Raw genomic sequence first — 21,104 nt, 5'->3', positions numbered from 1 at the left:
CCTGAAGTATCATTTTCTCTCTGCTATTTTTTTAATAGTCTATGTGGATTGAAAGAACATCATTTGTTACAGCATACAAACTTCCTGGAATTTTACGATGGTTTGAGGTTGTCTCCATGTCACAGGTGTGTATTAACATGCTAAGAACCCATAAAACATGTATCTGTATGAATCCTCATGTACAAAACTGTTACTGTTTATTTTATACTGCTGGGATCAATATATCTTACATCTTACAGTTTGAGGACCGAGTCCTAAGAGAATTGAACAAATCTCTGTACGTTTGCTGAATTGTAAGAATGTTGTTCATATACGTGTTTTATAAAACCCCAAATGCCTTTTTATCTCTGTATAAAGTTTAGAAATCTTTTGTTTCTTTATAGACTACAATTAGTCCTTTAGAAAATGCCATTGAGACTATGTCCACAACGAATGAAAAAATTTTGATGATGATTAACCAGTACCAGAGTGATGAGAACCTTCCTATTAATCCACTTTCTATGCTTCTGAATGGAATTGTTGATCCTGCTGTTATGGGTGGTTTTGCTAAATATGAGAAGGTGAGAGCTTTTAAGTCAATGCAAAGAACATATTCAGTTACAGTATTTCGTAATCCTCCTACATACTTTATTGAAAGAGACAGTGGAATGTGGGCTGGGAATATGAAAGCCGTAACTACACTGATTAAGAGAACCTCATATCCTGGTCACATCTCTCTTTGAAAGCAGAAACTAGCAAACTAGAGTAACTGAAGCTCAGTATTAGTTGCAGCTATGAGTGTTTTCATATATCTGTGAGACAAGATACCCCTTTTATAATGAAATAGGCTCTCACATCAAAGGATTTGGTCTGGAATAAATGAATTAAGTTTATCCTACAGTAGGTCTGGAGCATTTAGATGTGGGTTATTGATTCAACCATCATCAGATTTTCTCAGTAGCTGCAGCCATTCTACGTAGCAGGTTTTCTTGTTAAAAAATGAGAGTACAAATAAAAACTGTTCTGGCAATACATGGAAAATGGAATGTCATGAAGAACTGAACTGTAGAAAATTCGTCTGTAAGCTACCTTGTGAAAGCAGGATAGGAGAGAAAGCAGGAATATTAAAAAATCATAGAAATTTGAATTCTAAATAATTAATTGTTAAAGTTTTGGATGAACATGAATGTGGGGTTACCCCACAGCTGTAGAGCTCTATTATTTCTGGCTGCCATTTCCTGATGAAAAGCATGTGCCATGCTCAGTAGGCTCAGCATGTCAGATGGACTCAAATACTGCTGAAAAGATGCTGAATATTTACACACATAAATTATATGTAGTAAGCATTGACATATTCTGGAGTAGTATGACTCATGCTGTGTTAGTCCTAAAGTATCATATGTTTAGATATTTGGCAGTTATGGAAAATAGCTACATTCTTCTTTTGTACCTGACAGATAAAATCTTTGGGCAGCAAAAGGCAGTGTGTATGCAATATCTGGCTCTGTTTAGCTATGAAAGAGTTAATTTTCTGTATTGTATAACACTGGCTAATGTCAGTAAGTAGGGTACTTGAATACAATCATCATTTATCAATGTAAACAATAATACTCCAAATCTGTGCCTTTTTAGTTTCAGTGCAAGCTTAATAAAACAAACAATAATTGGGTTTTGTAGTGAGGGTCTCAAACTCAGAAGTGTTGGATAAAAACTGAAGACCTTTTAACAAAAAAAGCACTTCAGTTCTCAACTGATATAAGGAATTACCACTATCAGCATATGGTTAAGGAGCATGTGTATGTCTCTCTTATGTGATGACCAATATTATGGTCACCAGCTGGAGTAATCACTGATTTCTTTACCTGTTAAAATCATGGACTTAATTTTTTTTTTTTTTTTTTTTGGGTCTAAGGCTTTCTTTACAGAAGAATATATCAGAGACCATCCAGAGGATCAAGAAAAGCTGAACAGACTCAAAGATCTAATTGCTTGGCAGGTAATTTCTTACTGACAGCAGTCATCTGAGCTTTCAACAGATACTCCTTTTTTCTGTTCCATTTTAGTAGGAGAGCATAGCATTCAGATGATTGTGTTATTTTTACTGGGGTTTTTGGGGGTGCAATTTGGGTTTGGGATTTTTTTTTTACTGTTTCCCCAGAGCAGGGTAGGGTAGAAGAATGAGAAGATTCTTGTTACAAACTTCCTGCCTATTTCTGTGGTGAATTCATAGCACTTTTTTGAAAAGGGATACATAGTAAAATATTCTCTTTTAGTCTAAATATTGTTTTAGAGTCTGTATAGTTGTAAAAAGACTATCTATTTATTATCCTATTTAGGTATTAATAGTTTCCCTTAAGTAGGAAAAAGGACTTCAGGTCCTTCAATTTTAATGTTCCTAACGGGAAGCAGGTATTCTATTACTAACCCACTACTATCACTGACAAAACAGCATAGCATAGATAATTCCTTACCCTCTGGTGTGGCATGTGATTGATAAAACATTCTTGGGGATCGAAGTGATCCTGTCTGTCCTAGTTCAGCTAGGATAGGGTCAGGTTTCCCCAGCAGAGAGGGGGAAGGGATCTCCAGCCGGGTTATTCATACCATGCTGACCTCAGGTCCGGCGTGGCAGCGCGGGAACTTTTTCCTTTGTGGCTTTGGTCGCGGGAAGCACGGGGCTGTCTGTAACCATTGCGGTATTTCTCTGTATATCTTTTGTCTTGTTTACTGTTATTGCTGTTTATTGTTGTTACCATTGCTACTGTTGTTGTTCAGATTGCTTATTACACTGTTGTATTAAATTTCTTCTTATTTTAACCCAGGGTTTGTGCCCTACTTGTGTCTGAGGGTGGTGGAGGGGCAACGGTCTCCAGTCTCGGCAGGGCCTACACCACCACACTGTCCTTCAGGGTTTTTTAAATCTGTGCCTAAACTGGAGAAACTGCTTAATTACAAAAATCACATTGTATTTCCTGAGGAGTGTCGTCATTGCAGTGTCCTTTAAGAGTCAGGTGAAATGCTACCAGAATAAAGGGAATTACCCATATATCTCCTTATGTCCTAGGGAAAGCAATAGATCAGAAAAATACTTTGTAGAACACATCATTTGGAATGGTTTATCAAAACCCATATATAGTGGACTACATTTATGGTTAAAACTCAGGTTGTGTTCCTGGAGACAAAACTGAGAGCATGACAAAAGTCACAAGGACTTCATGAATTGCTGGGAAAACAAGCATTTGCAAATGTCAGAAATTCTCCTGGGATTAACTCTTTCCTAGAGGTGTGTGTTTGTCGTTGTTGTTTGTCAGTTGGGGGTTTTTTTGCCTTAGAAGCCTTAATGGAATGCTACTTGCTTACAGAAGTTATTTTCATGCTCAGTGACCCTTCAAGATTGCTGCTATATGTCATTTGTGTGACAAACAACATGGCAGACCATTAGTAAAGTTCTTTAAGCTAAATCTCCAGGGGAGAACTGAATATTCTCCCCATACTAGCAGCACTGAGGTTATTTGGGTTTTTTTGTATTTTCAATGTACATATGATAAGCCAACCAACCTGCAGAACCCTTTTGTCCTCAGAGAGGAAAACGCACCTACAGGAGGTAGTAGCATAAAAAAAATCTTGTCATTGACCTAAGCATTTGTTATGATAATGGGTGGAGGAAAAACATGACCTCAAAAATTATCAATTCTATTTGCATTATCTAGTCCTCTGAAATGTAGATGATTTAAGTGAGAAAGAACTGTTTAGTGTGCAAATGAATTGGCATAGTAATTGCTATATCAAGGCATAATATAGTGATGTCCCTTTCAAGAGGGGTGTTATGAAATAGTATGAGTTAATCTAGAATTTTATTATCAGAAGTGAATAACTCAAGATATTTCTCATCATGTTCCATGTCTCGATCTTTGTACTAACTCACTGAAAAATTCTTCCTCATTGATTTAATTTTATGCTATACTTGTGAGAGGGCTACAGTATCCTGGGCTGCATCCAGAGCAGTGTGGGCAGCAGGGCGAGGGAGGGGATTCTCCCCCTCTGCTCTGCTCTCGTGAGACCCCCCTGCAGTGCTGGGTCCAGCTCTGGGGGCACCAACAGCAGAAGCACACGGACCTGCTCGAGCGGGGCCAGAGGAGGCCACGAGGATGCTCAGGGGCTGGAGCACCCCCCTGTGAGGACAGGCTGAGAGAGTTGGGGGGTTCAGCTGGAGAAGAGAAGGCTCCGGGGAGACCTTAGAGCGGCCTCCCAGGACTGAAAGGGGCTACAGGAAAGCTGGGGAGGGAATCATTATCAGGGAGTGTGGGGATAGGACAAGGAATAACTGTTTTAAACTGAAAGAGGGCAGATTTAGATTAGGTAGAAGGAAGAAATTCTTCCCTGTGAGGGTGGTGAGGCCCTGGCACAGGCTGCCCAGAGAAGCTGTGGCTGCCCCCTCCCTGGCAGGGTTCAAGGCCAGGTTGGACGGGGCTGTGAGCAACCTGGGCTGGTGGAAGGTGTCCCTGCCCGTGGCAGGGGCGTTGGACTAGATGACCTATAAAGGTCCCTTCCAACCTAAATTATTTGATGATTCTATGATTCTGTCTCTGTTTTGTAGATGAGAAACAAGAAGAATGAACCATTTATTCCTCTCTCAGCCTTGAAATGAATATTCCAAGTAGTTTTAATGGATTTTTTTTTTCTGCTATTTCCTTAATGTTTTTGAACTTTCTACCTGTTTCATTTTGATTCATCTCAGTTTGGTTAGTAGTTTGAGTCACCAACCTTTACAGCTTTCTCCTGTATCGTTGCCCACCATGGGCTCTGTATAGGGTTGCTTTCTGGCTGTCGGAAGTACTCATTGGATGTAGTGGTATAAATTGACAGTAATACCATCAGGTGTTAGGAAATAAGTAGTAATTTATATCTATCCCTGTAAATCCCTCTATAGCGGACAAACAGTTTTGTCTTTAATAGATGATCTTTAATACCATGTTTTTAAAAACTATATTGAAATAGAACTTCCATAAAATATGATCAGGTCAATGGGGGACAGATGTATAGAATATTAATAATGTGTATACAATCAGAACACAAAGAGGAAGCAGGGAATCTAAGTGGATTTTACAGAAATTCTCCAAACATTGATGAAAAATAGCTAAAAGTCAATGGTAAGGCAGTTAGAAAAGGTTATTAGCAGAAGGGTAGCTAAAAGTATGTTGCACAAAACTCATAAATCACCATCTTCAAAGACTAAAGAGTAATGAAATGCCTTTATATTTTAAAAAGAAGCACTACAAAATTCCTCTTTGTGAATATGTTTATTATTAATTAAACAGCATGTCCAAGTGTGCTGTCCATTTTCTTTGAAGATTATTTGTTTTGTTTGCTTTTACACTGGATATTATTACACTAATGTAACAGCAAAGATGACAGCAGTCAATAACGAAAGCTCTGTAGAGAAAAGGGGTTAGAAAGTTAGCATTACTGTCATATGTTTTTTTTAATTTGGTAAGCAAGCCATTCCTTCTGACAAAAGAGAAGGATTTTCTAAGAAATTCAAGTGGAGGGAGGTGTTTAATGGTATTTTCTTAACCTTTTTATCAGGTGTTCTCAAGGGAATAGGTATCTACACTTTCTTTCTGCTTCCCTGTTGTTGTCGTCTTCCCACCTTTTTAAAAACTATATATATGTACTTTCTTTCAACTCTAGTAGGAAGGATCTTAACTCCTTTGGTTACTTGTCACTGACCCCAGTCTAACTGAGGAAAAGCAAAAATGAAAAGCAAAAAAGGGGTAGAATTGAGCAATGTCAGCCTGGTTCATTCAAGCTGCCTCTGTTCATGGCTTCAGTTGTTCATTTTTATATTGAAGCATTATCTTACTGAATTTTTCTTGATGTGGGGAATACAGAGACAGTCTACAGAGTGAAATCGAGGAGAAGGGAAGAGGTCACCTTCAGTAATCATGCATTAATACAGTAAATTGCTGCAATAATTGTGATCCCATGATTAAGCCCCCAGTAAATTGATTTAAACCTTTCCCAGTCACTTAATCCTCTTTTTGAAAGAGGAGTTTGAAACCACCTGCCTGGAATCCACTTGGGTATTTTTTCATCCATACCTTCTTTCTTGTAAACTATGGCAGGCACCTTTATAAGCAGGTGGACTACTAGTCTTAAGAATTTTTTAAACTCTCACATGGTGTGTTTAATCTCCTAAGGGATTAGCATTAAAATACATAGAAGAGAGAAAACAGTCACTATGAGGCAGCCAAGATTCTTCAAAAATTTACTGAGCAACTCATTTTTCAAGAGCACTTTCCATTTTGTACTTGCTTCTAAAAGCCGAGATCAGCTCACAAATCTATCTGCCAATCACAGTAAAAGTTTTGGAGTTGACTTAGCACTATACACGTGGAGTTAGAGGGGTTGTCAGATCCAGTTTAATATTCTCACTTTCTTCTTTTTTTCCCCTCTTCAAGATACCTTTCCTCGGGGCTGGAATTAAAATTCATGAAAGAAGAGTTTCTGATAATCTTCGTCCTTTTCATGACCGTATGGAGGAATGTTTCAAGCATTTAAAAGTTAAAGTGGAAAAACAATATGGAGCCAGAGAATTGGTATTGCTTTCCTTTTAAGCTCTCCTGCACTTTGTCTTTACTTAATACCCATGTTGTTCTTCTAAACAAAAGCACATACTAAACTTTTGTTGCTTGTGGGTTTTCTTGGCATCTGAAGGTGGGTAAGACCTGAGTTTTATCGTCAAGGTTTTGATTCAATTCTCTGACGTATCATATATTACTCATTCTGGAAGTTTTGGAATATTTTATTATGTCTATTAATACTACAATTCTTTTCTGCCTTATTGAGGAAGTAAAAGCAAATTTTCATGTTTCTCCTCTTTGTTACTTTCCTTAGTTGTTTAGGGCTTTGATCTGCAATTGATGTCTCCCTCTGCTAGCCACTTCCAGCTATGTTGTGAAGTAAAACCCGTCATGTGTATAATACTATTAAATATTAGTTGAAACCAAACTGAAATAAATGGGAATTGAAGGATAACTTCCAAACACAAACTCTCCAGACAATTCTTGAATAAAACAGTCTATCTAAGCTTGTGCAGGCTAGTAAGAATGATGTTGGCTCATTTTTGTGATTAAACAGCAGTTGCTTTGGAAATTATTTTATGTTGTTGCTTTCAGCATTGATGATTTTGTAAGAGGATTAATTTCTTCTGTTATAGGGGAAAAAGTATCAAGTTTCTAACCTAAATTTTGGATATTGTGCTGTGTATATTTATCTCAGTACCTTTTTCTTATTTTCAATCCTATGCCACCATCCTTTCAATAATAAAGAAGCTGTAATCCACAATTAACAATTTGCCTAACAGTTGAACCCTTCAACCCTACAGATCAGCACTTTAAAAAGCAACCTATTTAAAATTTTGCAAGAGCAGAGAATGTACTTTGTGAATGACACTACTGCCATTTTACCATGTCTGACTCACTCTGGTGGCTGGCCTGAGCTTTTTTTTATTAACAGAAAAGAAGAAAAAAAAAAAAAAGTTATGCAGTTATTGTGTCTTTATTACAAGATTCTGACCATTCAAGGAATAAACGACATGTAAACTTATTGCATGTCAACTCTGCAAAACACTTCAAAATAATTTTTGAAACTACAAATCAGTCTTAGTGAGAAATTACATAAGGAGCAAAGCATTTGGGAATTTGGCATATGAAATTATGCATAAATTTTTAATATTTTCTGGATAATCAGAACAAAACCTTGTGCTTTAGTATGAAATTATTTTAAAAACGTGTTCATATCCTGCTTATAGAATAGAAATTGAAGTAGGCTGGAAAACTAGTTTATGGCATGCACACACTGGGGAATTCTCAAAAACCTGACTCTCATCATGACATTGTGATGAGCTAACTAGTGGGAGGCATGCTTGTGCCAGGAAATACTTGAACAGGAAAAGAGAAAAGAGCTAACTGCACTCCACAGTTTTAGAACCCAGAAGTCACCCTAGAAGAAAGGAGACAGTTCTAGAGTTAGCCAAGAAATGCGATCCTTGTCCCTACCTTATTGACAAGAGTAGCAGGAAAGCATTTGGATGTAAGTCAGATTATTTCAGTTAACTTTGTACCAGGCTAAAATGCCTAAATAACCACCAGCATTAGACTGAATATTTCCATTATGATAACTAAATCTTCTTCAAGAAGATTTGGAGTGAAATCTCCTTCCGCTGTGGAATATACCCAATTCCAGGTTTGCAGAGGGAGATGGTGCAGCATGTATGAACTTTGCACCATATGGTTACGTGATGATCTGGGGTGTCTTCCTGTCTGACTGTTAGAGAAATATTAATTTTGTCCAACATTTGCAAGCACGTAATTAAAAAAGGCTATATTAATGTATAAAGATGGCAGAATCTGTTGTATTGAAGACAGAGCATGATTAGTGTGTCGGAGCAAGGACTAACTAAATCTATTTGCCTAAGCAAATATTTTCATGGCCTGCTGCAGGTCTGTACAAAATAAAATCACCAGACACTTTCTCTTAATTTTCTTTTTCAAACTTAGTGTTAGTTATGTCAATTGTAGTTTATTTATCTACTCACTGTATCACTGAGTTAGAGAGATCTTAGAGTAAGATCCAGACAGAAGAAACAATCATGGTAATTAATGCTATCAAATAACTTATTTCTTGCTAAATGTTAAAACATCTGTGCTGTCTTCAAGACCTAGTGTATGTGTGTGAAATGAGGTTCACACAAAGTTGTTTGATGGAAGGTGTTTCTCTTTTCCACCCTGTAGCCAGATTTTGATGACAAGAGAGTAGGACGGCCAAGATCAATGCTGAGATCCTATCGTCAGTTATCAGTTATTTCACTGACTTCAATGAATTCAGACTGCAGTACTCCAAACAAAATGGCTTCGGAAAGGTTGGTCATGAATACAATACAAGTCTTCTTTCAGTTTTGGTTTTTAACCTGTTTCATGGGATGAAACTAAAAGATTTAAAAAAAAAAAAAAAAAAAAAAAGACATTCAAGGATAAAGACCACTAGCAGTCTCATCAAACTATGCTAAAATTATTTCTGATTTTAACCTGTTTCATGGGATGAAACTAAAAGATTTAAAAAAAAAAAAAAAAAAAAAGACATTCAAGGATAAAGACCACTAGCAGTCTCATCAAATTATGCCAAAATTATTTCTGACTGTAACTATCACTTCCTCCAGGCTTAAAGCTACAGTATTTCAACCTTAATAGATGAAATATACTCAGCTGTCACTGAAAAAAGTGACATTTTATTTTCAGGAAATAAGTATTTTAAAATTTAAATGACATTTTTAAAAATGCAAAGATCTGGGGGTTTTGCAAGTGTCTCTTTATGCAGCTTTTCACTTAATTAACATCTTTCTGCTTGTAAAAATTGGAGAGGAAGAGGACCTTTACAAACTTACAAGTAAGGAGGTGGAATGTTTTAGTGAAGCCTGTAGTAATGTAAAATGCTTTGCCTAATACGCTTTCTTAACTGCAGCACTGGGAAACATGAAGACTTTTAAGTTTGAGAGAACAGTTATAAATGTATTGATTAGCTTTTTCATCCACAAATTGTTCTGATCACTTTATAAATGATCCCTTGGGCTCATAGAACTTCTTCCCAAACAAAGTACATATGAAACTGAGGTTGCTGAGCATGGTTCGTGATTTTTTTTTTTTAAACATCTGATCTCCCTTCTTCGGTAGTTCAGTTTTTAAAAGTAAGAAGTCCAAAGGTGTATAACCCTAACTTGCAAGTGGTTCTTCTTAAGATATCCCTCTATTCTTGCACATTTGACTTCCAGTTCATTGTTTAACACTACTTAAACTTTTTGAGTTGTCTAACAAAGATGTGTAGTATCACACATTTCGAGGTGCCCCAAGAAGGGTGTAGCACACAAACATGATTTGTGTTATATCTGCTAGTCCCATGTCTCTAATACAGCCGGACGCCTCCTATGGAACCAGACAACTACACTTAAGCAGCTGAATCATACACCTCTTTTTAATGCTTATGATGCCAATTTGGTTTTAGGAAGCACAGGTTAACAAATTCAACATACTACTTGATTTATCGTTTTTATGTTGTAAAATAAATTCAGCCCCATGTTCAATAGGCTAATTACATCAGCAAAAAGGGAGTAAAGCCATCACCAATTTCTTTTTTTTTTTTTAAATGAAAAATAGCCGAATTTTTAAAATATAAAAATTAGAGGAAGAGAGGGGGTTTTTTTAATCACTGGGCATGTACATTGTTGTCCAATATGGTGAAATGCAGAGAAGGATGCATTGAAAACATGACAATAAATATTAATACTGTGTTCCACTGTTTTCAACAACCATAACAGCATGTCTTGCTTTCAGTACCATCATCACTGCAGATTAACTTGCTGTATGAGGTCTAACTCTGTTCAGTTTAGGAGTTCTTCAGCAAATGCACAAATTTTTAAAAAGGTATTTGCACCCATGTTAATATTTTACAGTCTTCGCAACATTTTAAGATGATGTCATACCTTCTGAAAGGATCTTATTTGTATCTAGCTGAAGTACATCATATACTTTTATGCCAACAGTTTGCAAGGCTGCAGAGAAAGTCAAAGGAAAGGATGACCTGCATTTATATTTCATGGGGAAATGACATCAGAATACCAGTGGCTTTTAAAAATATCACTCAGCAACTTGTACTTTTTTCTTTTGCTCCTGCAGCTTTGATCTGGAAGTAGTGCTACCAAAGCCAGTAAAAGCAGAATCAGAGGAGACTGCTCTGCAAATTAATCCTCACCCTGAAGTAAAGATGAGAAGGTCCAAAAAAAAAACAAAAAGAAGCAGTGTGGTGTTTGCTGATGAGAAGACAGCACCTGATATTTCTATCTCTGACATGAAATGTGTATGTTACCAATTTAGAGTAATATTTTATAATCCATAAAAAATTGGACATTACTCCTTTGCTTAGCAAAAGAAAAATCTATCACATACAGCTCTAGCTGTTGTAAAAGGAAATAGGCAGGATGCAGAGACGATCTGCCCTGCCATGAATGAAACCTCCAAGATGCTGAGGAGGAAACAAATCAATGGAAACATCAGAACATCTCTGCTTGCTTATGATGACAGATAATATAGCCCTGAAGCTGCAATTTCTGAAGCTTGGTTACCTGAAAATGGAGTACTATACTGGGAGGGTTAAGCTAGCTTTCCCATGGAGAGGCAATTGACTGTGCTGACATTTCATGGCAGCTCCTTGCAGTCAGGGCTATTTCAAAAGTGATGAGCCCTGTACATTTTGTACCTTGTTACGGAACATGCAGCTGTTAGGAAATTGCAAGATTGCAAACAAAATTTGTTCCTAAAATGTGCCAGGCTGAAGTTCGGAAGCACTGGCATCTCTCACTCCATAGATCATCTGACTGCTTTCATTGCACTGCTAGATCATTAGAATGACTTACATAACTTATATTGTGCTTTTGAGGGAGGTGGGGAGGGTTGGTAGTTTAATTCTCATGAGAATTAATTAGACTTTTCTTCTTTTAGTATAAAAAGAAATAATAAAAAAATTTGAAAGATGTCCTTTGATACACAAGGCCTATCCAGATTGAAATGTCAGGCAATAACAGATTGTTGAATTACACAGAGCATAAGTCAGTTGATCAAAAATTTTTGGAAGAATCATCAAAGGCAAAGTGAATTCAGCAGACTCTTTTGGGAAACAGGGAGAAAATTATGGAGGATTATGATTTGTCTTATACTACATGTCCTCATACAAAATTGAGAAATATAGCACAGTCATGCTCCGAGGAGCATTAATATACAAAAACAAGCGGCACGTGTGTCTTTTGATTAAATTAGATAACATGTACACCTAAATGTGGGGATGTCACAACATACTGAGTTACAGGGTTTTCTTCCACTTCAGAAAAATAGTGACAAGCCTCACAGCAGCAGAACTGATATGTTAATGGGGAATAGGGAAAAAAGTTTTCATAACTTCATTTTACTTCGCAGAACACGGTCAGAGCTGCCTGATGGTATTTTTCCAAAGATATGGTAGGAATACCACCCCACAGTCCCACATTACAGAATCCCTTCTAGCTAGCTTTTTTAGACTAATGTTATTCCTGTGTGGAATAAGAGGTATTTATCTGACTATAAATCATCTGTAAAATTGTTACATGCTTTTAGCTAGTGTATAATATTATATGTGGACCCAATTCTACTGCTTCTAGTTACTTTTATTGTTTACTCAGCAAACAATCCCATAAAGATCTCTGGTTAGGCATGATAGTTTATTAATTATTTTCTTTTATGCTTTTCATAAATTATTATTTTGCTTAGATCTTTGTTGCTCATGTCTCAGTTCATCATTAATAGCTTTTTTTTATGAAACAGCTGTCAAGGAAATACGAGTTTATGAGTGACACCAACCTCTCAGAACATGTAGTGGCACCTCAGAAAACATCTGTCCTCAAGCAGATGAGTTCTGTCAGTCGTTCTATGCCAACTATCCCAGGTAAGCTGCTTACAATAAGATGAGAGGTCTGCACTTCTTTATTACTATGTTAAGAAAACATATCAGTAAAGGGTTTGCTCCAAGCAGAGCAAGTAGCTCTCTCTGTACAGCTCTGTGCCTCCAAGACAGAGATTACAATTTAAGTGTGTATTGTGCATGTGAGGCTGGGCTGCTACTACTGCTTGGTAACACTGTGTTGCATAGTGCTAACATGAAAATTCTAAAAGTGTTACTTCTGGAACTCTGTATTTTGCTTGCTTGTATAGTGTGGGTATTCCCCCTGCCTTGAAAGAGGCAAGGTTTACTCATCTTCCTTGCTTTGTAGTGTCTCTTGCAGAGCAGGAGCTTCTGCAGTCTGCCTTCACAGCTGAGGGCAGTGTTTGAAACAGGAAGCAATGCTCTGCTTTGGAAGATAAACATCCCCAAAGGTTGCCCCATAACAGGGTTTCCACTTGTGCTTTTGATGTTAGAGAGGAATCTCATAAGCCTCCCTCACCACAAGAGGAAGGGGAAAAAAGATAACCTAACTGCCCACTACAAAGACTGACGGTTACATGATAGAGAAAGGGAAACTAACTGGAGGTGGAATTAATTTCTAGGCCAGGGCATATAGAGAAAATGTACCTTATATCAATAACCTTTACTCCCTACTACTTCCATAGCACATCCCATTTCTTAATCTGCACTTCATCTATGCCCCTCATTGTCCCTGTCTTTCCAGATGCCTGTAACAGACATTTAGCACAACACAACAGATTCATAGCCCACTTTTTTTTCATGTATTTATCTGGTTTTTGTTCTTTGACCAGATCAGGTGTTGGGTTTTTTCACTATTCATTTTCAGTGCAATGAAGTTTAGTGTTTCCCCATTAACAATACTTATTTTTGTATTCTAAGGATATAGTTAGATTTAAAATGTCTCATTTCTTTCTAGTAATTGCAGTAGTTTATTATGTTGAATTTTGCTTTATCTTACACTCTGACTCCCCCTTTTTTTTTTCTGTGCAACCAATGTTTCTGTTCTAAGGATTAACTCTGTCCGTCAGCCCTGTGGTGCCTGATGAAACAATTGCATCACATAGGTTGAGTCAACCAGTGTTTCCTTCCACCTCAGATGTTGACAAGAAAACCTTCAAAAAAAAGAAAGTGAACCAGTTATTTAAAACAATGGTAAGTTCAGTGTGTTTATGGGGAAGAAAGTGGTAGCTCTTTAAAACTTCTCTGCTCTGCAAATTAAGTAATTTTAAATTTTTCTCTTACTTTGCTCATCAGAGAGAGGAGTGAAAGCTCTTTGGGGAAGCATATGGCTGTGCTTTCTGGAGTACAGATGTACATCTTTGTGTGTTTAAAAGGAAAGCTCAGATGGGCAGTGCTGCATCTGTACCACAAGAGGTCTCATTTGACCTACTGATTTTCTCTGATTTGCTTTTATTATATTTATTAGCAAAAAAAGGAAAGTAATTATTTCTTGTTCTATTTAATTACATTGAGCAGTCAGCACTATCATCAGAGTAAGGTAAGCACAGCATATATGGCAAAACATGCACAGTGTTGAGTCCATTTCTGATGTCAGAGATGCTTACTTGAAAGTAGAAATTGGCTTACACTGGAGTCATTACTGTCTTTAAAACAGGTTGCCTCCTCTAAAGTAGGAAAACTTTCACTGATTTATGTCGGAATTTCACAAAATTAAAACTATTGAATTTAATGCAGAAAGCAAAAGATATGTATTCAGTGCAGATATTAAAATTCTAAAGTTTTAAAGTTTTCCTATTTTTTTAGGTAGTTGGGTGACATTTATTGCAGATGCTGATAGCTACTGATATACATACTGCATAAGTATTCTGTGACACTTGTAATATTTTGCATGTCAACTCTGATAATCTTTCAAAGCGAAGGTTGATTTTATTTTTTTTGTTTAGTTGGTTTTGTTTGTTTTCTGGTGAATAGGTTTTATTTTCATCCATTAGTTTCTGCAGTCTCTTAAAAAATATAGATAGTGCCTTCAGGGACCATACAGCAACATTTAGGAAAATCTGCATTTAGGTGTGTTCATAATTGTATTTTTCTGTTGTTCATAATCGTATTTTTCCGTTAGGAGCAAGAATAACCTATTAACTTGAAGTCTGTGGGATTTCACTTATATTCAATTTGTCACGTACTTGTTCTTCTCAGACCCAGGAGTAACAGTTTTTCAGCATGGTTTCATCCACTCACACTTAAACCTAAATAGCATATAAAGGAGGATAAAATGTCCCATTTTGCAAGTCTGAAAAAGGACAGAATAAAGCTAAAAATTTATTTGTATAATGCTTCCAGAGCATGATTGGAATCGTGGACAGGTTTAAATACAGGTTTATGGTTTTGCAAAATAGAGAAATTAATTCAAAATATCCAGAATTTGGTCAATGTCTTTTTTTTTCTCTAGCCACAGCTTGAGGCCACAAGCTAGAAACTAATATATATATAACCCAATCCAATACAGTAGTCGTTTTAACATATGACACTCTGTTCCTCTTTTTTTGCAGCGCATATCCAAAGTTCTAGAAGATGGAAAGCAGTCTGTGGAGCACCATTTCAAATCTTCTTCTACAGATCTGTAATTCATTCTGTTACAAGACCACCTCTCAACCAAAAATAATATATATATAGACATATATCCTCTTTTAGACCACTGTCTACTCTAAAGAAAGGCACTGATAACATAGATGGCTAATAGAGAATATGAACAACAACATTTGTGGGCTCTGATAAGTTACCTGTGATATAGATATAGGAAATAGTACAGGATGTGCCCACCAGGATATGGAACAGAAGTTTACTGAGCCTCTGGTTATACAGGCTGAAGGGCATTGTGTGTTCCCTGGTGACAGAAATTGTTCCTGGGAGAAAAATGTATTAAAAAGCCATCTGCAATGCTTACTATGTAATGTAAGTCAGATCCTGGTCTTCTCGAAGAGCATAGAAGTTATGATTTCGTGTAGCTTGTATAGACACACTCCAGCTATCTTTAAGCTATTGCTGGCAGTGTAGTCAAGGCAACGGATGGCTCAGCACAAAATAGCCACTGACAATTTGCTCTGTGGCTGTAGCTGGATTTACAGTCCTCAGATCCCTCTGCTGCTCCCACCACACTGCTCAGTATCCTCAGCCTTTCTCAGAGTGATGTCCGTGACTGTGACACCATATGCCTGAGTTATTTTCAGAACAGTGACTACCATGTTGAAAACATGTGCTGAAGTTTATTTACACATGTACAAATTGATATTACGTCCAGCAGTGTGATAAACAAAAGCTGCTTTTTCTGCTGTTCATCAATAAAATGTTAAAAATTTATTTTATTTGCCTTGAAACTTTCTCTCTGAAATCTCTAGATATCATGGTATATAAGGTAATAGTTTCTCATGACAGTAAATGGAATTTGATAAGTCCAAGTCTTCTGCTTTCAAAATTGATTTTCTGTGTCTCTCCAACCCATGAGGCAGCGTTGGAAGATAATGTCTTATTGGCATGAAGCTAGACAGCACTGCAGGTCAGCATCTTCTGGGGGGGGGGGGTTTATCACCTGTCAGTTCTTTCTAAAGGCAAGTGTGTTATCCAAATATAAAGGTTTCCAAAAGGCAAATAATTTATTTCCTTCACTCATCCCTTTATGTTTCAGACACCTACATATGTTTATATTAATGAACTAAAATATGACCGTGTATAGTGTTGTGGATGGGAGAGACCAGCCTTGTTGCCATGTTCCCATGGATATGGAATAGACAAAGAGATTAAAATTATTCCTTGCTGAGTGGGTGAATCATTGGCAAGACATCTTCAGTTTATCTAAGCCTAACTATTTCTTATAAACACTTTTACGTTCAGCATGAATAATTTATTTAATGGATTCAGACTCTCTTTGCAAGTTGTCAGTGTGAAACTGTTTTCTACAGAAATAATTAGTAATTGTTTTCTGTGAGTAGTTTGAAATATTTGCCATTGAAACTAATAGTGCACCAAGAAATACTTTTCACTAGAATAACCACAGACAGCAAAACAAAATGTGTCCAGTTTTAACACTAACTACAGTGTTTGTTGGCATGGATACTGATAGACTTTCTGTTTCATTTGCTTTTCACAGCAACTTGATAGTGCTTCCGAGGAAGCACAGAGGAAGAGCAAGGCTTTTTTAGAAAAAAACCCTCAGTTTAATAGAGTAGGTTATCTGTGAGTCGGAGAAAGTGAAAGGTTGGTGCAGGTTTAACATCTTCCTAACCTGAGGGAAGAAGGGGGGGGGGGGGGGGGGGGGGGGGGGTGCCCAGGTTGTCCTTCAATGTTATTTGCAGATACATTGAAGAAATATTGATATCACAAAATAAAAAGTATTTTAACAGAAAAGGTTTGATTCTACTGGGAATGAGTAAAAAAAGGATGATTTAGAAACTGTTCTTTCTTTGTAAAGCTACCTGCTAAAGGTTATATTTTGCTTATTGTATCTTGCAGCTATGTTTTCCTGTGAGTGGAATAAAAGAGTTTTAGCTCAAGCTATTGTTATAAATTAGAATTGAAGTATTGTGATTAAAAATTAAAAAAAAAAAAAAAAATAATGGAAGGGAAGGAAGAGCCCAGAAACGATTACCAGGAAGGCAGGAGCACAGCATTCAAAGGAAGTTTGGTGTTAAGTGTTTAGCTAGTGGTTCCAAGACTCATGCTTGTGTTTAGCCCAGGTTTTAGTATATTTTTTGATGAAGAGTTTAGATTTGTGCTTAATTTACCAAATATCAGCAAAAATCTTAGTAGTTGTCCCACATCATAGATTGTCCTCTTCTTGCCGGCCCAGTTTTGGATCTGTTTCAAGCCTGAAACCATGCAAATAACTCTGAGCAGAAAAGCAAAATTAACTAAGAAAAAATGGCTGCCAGGAACAGGGCATACATGGAACTGGAATTTTAAGGATATTTGGACAGCAAGCTCCAGCCAGTCATGAGTTTCCAGAAACTCTGGATATTGACGTTTAGTTCAAATGAAAAACATGAAGAACGAGAGTGGTGCGCTGGGATAATAAAGTACAAGTATGGAAGTCTGGCAAAATCTCTTTAAAAATGTAGATCAGCACTGATTAATGTCATTTCTGTCACAAGCTAAACAGGCCTTCAGTCCACATAGGCAGAGGAAGATCTACTCAGACAGCACCGAACCTGTTTATTTGACATTGTTTGAGGTGAAGCACAGACAGCAGAAATTTACTCCAGGATAGGGTCAGGCTTTGGCTGCTGTCCCAGGGAATTAATGAAGCAGGGCTGGCTTCACCTGTAATCTGTCTAGCCCTCCCACCTCTCACTGTGCAAGGTCAGAAAAGCATTTCTGGACACAACAATGTTTTCATGTGCTTTGTGTATCAGAGGTTATTTCCCTTCTCTGAGATGTTTCAGCTAGTCCGGACAGTAACGGTCTGGCTTTCTGAATTGCATGGCACTAAGATAAGGATTGGGTAGTGTGAGTCTGTAATAAATAATTTGTTCAGCATGGGTAGGAGAGACTGCATGTGCAGCGCAGATTTTATGTGCTGACCTGTAGGAAGCTGTTACACTGCAATGATGTAAGATGCATTTAAGCGGCACACCGTGTGTGTTCAGTTAGCTGGATGTCTGAATGTTAGACTCAGGCGCCTGGGCTTTATCTCCTGGAGTGCAACACTCTGTTAGTGGTAATGGTCTAGCTCCAGAAGAGAGCTGCTCTGTCAGTGCAGCCTAAGGTCTGGTCACCCATGGCAAATGTTAGCATTCTGCTACACCAAGTTATTCTGCAGTATTCTTTAACTACCTTGGGTATCCAACCTGCCTTTGTTTGTGCCATGTAGGGATACTGCTTAAGTCCTTATTATGAAATTATGACTTAATTATTCATTTGGGGGGGGAATTTAGTGCTCTTAAAATTTCAGTAAAATTAGCTGGTGTGAGCTGTAGGAAGGTGTTCAGAGCGTAAATCCATAAGGATTAAATTTCAGAGCAGGAAGGAGAGCTTTATTAAAGATTTTGGAGACCTTAGGAACACATTGTGTTCTTCAGCTAAGAATTAATGTGTTCTAGACCTGTGTATTTGTTGTGGCTACTGCTTCACATTGAACTTTTTATTGGTATCACATGCAGCTGTAATCTTTGTTTATTAGACAATGGAAATTGTGGATGAGTAGAATCATAGAATGGTTTGGGTTGGAAAAGACCGTAAAGATCATCTAATTCCAACCCCCAGTGGGGGTAGTGGGTGTCATATTGGTTATTCTCTGTGGACTCCACAGACACGTTAGGCACAATTGCATCTCAGTTTTCATTTTCTTTGTTGCTATTGTTTGGTCTGACTTTTGCCTTATCTCTAGTTCCCAGATTTGTTTCATCAAGTCCCTGACCTTTCTTTAAAGACTCATCAGGGCAGGATTCTTACTCTGTCTTGGGATGCCACAGTCTTGTATGGGAGGGAAAGAGAATTAGATTTCTTCATAATTTCGGAAGTACAGAATTTTAAATTAGCAATTTTCTCCTCTTCTAGCTGGTCTGTAGTTGCAGAACATCACAACAAACAAGTTAAAGTAACTCAGACCAATATATTAAACTAAAGGCTGTACAACACTGTGTAAGTAGATTTTCCTGGGACTCATATAATGGACACAGTGGACTATTCTGCTTTCCATATGAGATTTGAGATGCAGAGGCAGTTTGCTTACATGATTACTAGTACAAGGAAGCTGTAATGGAATAACAGTGGAAAATTTTCCTCAATCTGGAGGACATCAAGTAACCAGAGTGGTGATGAGTTTTTAGCACCAGCTACAATGTTCTACTCAGTGTTTGCAGGCAGCAGCCATTTTGCTGTAAAAACTGGCTGAAGAGCAGTTCCTAACCTGAACTGGCAAAAAGCAATAAACCTGTGCCAAGCACTTCTTCACAGCTCTTAGAAAAGGAGGGAATGTGTCATGTTACTGATGTTACTGAAATTTTGATGACAACATGGATTCAGAGTTTGAGTTGCTCTCTTTAACCTATTTGATATTCATGGCTTTTGTTTGGCTGTTTTGCTACTTGCTTCTTTGCCAGTGGCCAATGATGGAGCAGACTCTTTCATTCAAAATGAGTTAAAGGTATGTCCAAGGAATCCTGCAAGAAAAAAATTTGGAATGATGATGGAAAACTGCTGAGAAAGTGGACTTAAGTGATTTGACTTGATCAGTTTGAATATGAAGCCTCTTAGCAATTCAACAACTGATGGTTGGTAAATCACACAGTACAATCTATACTCAGAGTCATAAAGAGATTTTTACATTGATTGCACTAATGAGCATGAATTTCTGCTTTGGACTAGGATAAATCCATAACTGTACAGACTCTGAATAAGAGCTGCTCACTAATGTCAGAGTATTGCAGCAGGTGTGTTGTATCTGGCTGATTATCAGCAGATTTTTATTTCAGCCTAAGTAAGAGCAATGGAAGCATCTTTGAAATAATGATGTAACCTAAACCAGTGAAAGCTTGTCAAGCTCACAGGTAGGTTTGTTCCACCCTGATGATGGGATGAGAGCACTTTTAAAAAAGAAAAGCTGTTAAACATGTTTTTAAAATAGCAAGGTAGGACAGAAGAAGATGGGTTTGTTTGTTTAAATCTCATTTCTGTTTGTCAGCTGAGGTGCAGGAGTTGTGTTTAAAGCCATCTAATCCCATCATTTTCTATGCTAACTTGCCTTCCCATTCTAAAGGAGTTTGGCTTATCATGAAGAGACCAAGAGTCCTTCTTTTGTTCCGGCTTCAATGCAATGCTATTTACCAGGTGAAACATTTATCCCAGAGACTGGTTCTGTATATGCTGATATCAATCAGAATCATCTAGAGCTAGGGCATTCTGTTTAAAACAATAACACACGTCAATTCTCTAGAGTGTAGGAAAATAAAAGGAGTAATTTAGCCAAACACAGGGTTCTTCTCATGTAGAAATCAAGAGAATTGAGCCAATTTAAAGCCAAATTGTATTTTGTGTCATCCCTTTTTTTAAAACCATTTCTGAGGAGGGAGGAAAAGTAAACACTTTGAGGATCCTTCCCCTCACTAATTTTTGGAGGTGGATATGTCCATCTTGTTACAGAAAACTTTTTTTTTTTTTTTTTCTGAGGAATATGGAAACCTCCATGGAAAAAGCTCGCAGCCATCTCCTGCCCTGGATGCCTTGGATTATTACAGTATTTACTTAGATTTCCCTCCCAGAGCTGAGTTCCTACTTGCTCTTAGGCATTCAAGGTCCTTTGGAGAGGGAACATTGAGCAACATTGCAGGAGCTGCCCTCAGTTGTAAGGACTTCAGCATTGGCAATATTTACTGCTGTGGGGTGAGAAGAGTGGTTGTTCTTTATTGACTCAGTCTGTAATTTTCTGTTCTGATTTGCTATCACGATGCAGTGTGTGCTAAAGATTAACACTGTAAACGAATAATTGCTCTGCAAACAAACCTCAGGTAGGCCATGGATTTCATAAACTTTAAAATGTTAGATAAATTCAGTCACGGTTTTAAAGTAAGGACAGTTTGATCTGATTGGGTTTTGAATACAATTAACCCTTTTCAGTTTAGTTTTTT

General features: G+C 37.4%; 1 protein-coding gene across 1 annotated transcript in view; it reads left to right on the top strand.

The window, feature by feature from the left end:
* Positions 1 to 15,110, top strand: part of DOCK2 (dedicator of cytokinesis 2) — a 197,500-nt gene extending 182,390 nt beyond the window's left edge. Inside the window, exons 44-52 of the mRNA XM_074916479.1 lie at positions 39 to 125; positions 384 to 560; positions 1,892 to 1,975; positions 6,441 to 6,578; positions 8,775 to 8,902; positions 10,710 to 10,890; positions 12,387 to 12,507; positions 13,535 to 13,677; positions 15,036 to 15,110. Of these exons, the coding sequence (XP_074772580.1) occupies positions 39 to 125; positions 384 to 560; positions 1,892 to 1,975; positions 6,441 to 6,578; positions 8,775 to 8,902; positions 10,710 to 10,890; positions 12,387 to 12,507; positions 13,535 to 13,677; positions 15,036 to 15,110 (1,134 nt within the window). The remainder of the gene's footprint in view (positions 1 to 38; positions 126 to 383; positions 561 to 1,891; positions 1,976 to 6,440; positions 6,579 to 8,774; positions 8,903 to 10,709; positions 10,891 to 12,386; positions 12,508 to 13,534; positions 13,678 to 15,035) is intronic.
* Positions 15,111 to 21,104: the final 5,994 nt, after the last annotated feature.

This window comes from Athene noctua, chromosome 12 (assembly GCF_965140245.1).
Source record: "Athene noctua chromosome 12, bAthNoc1.hap1.1, whole genome shotgun sequence".
NCBI lineage: Eukaryota > Metazoa > Chordata > Aves > Strigiformes > Strigidae > Athene > Athene noctua.
The sequence above is the reverse complement of the archived record's forward strand: the minus strand, read 5'-3'. Positions and strand labels throughout refer to the sequence as shown.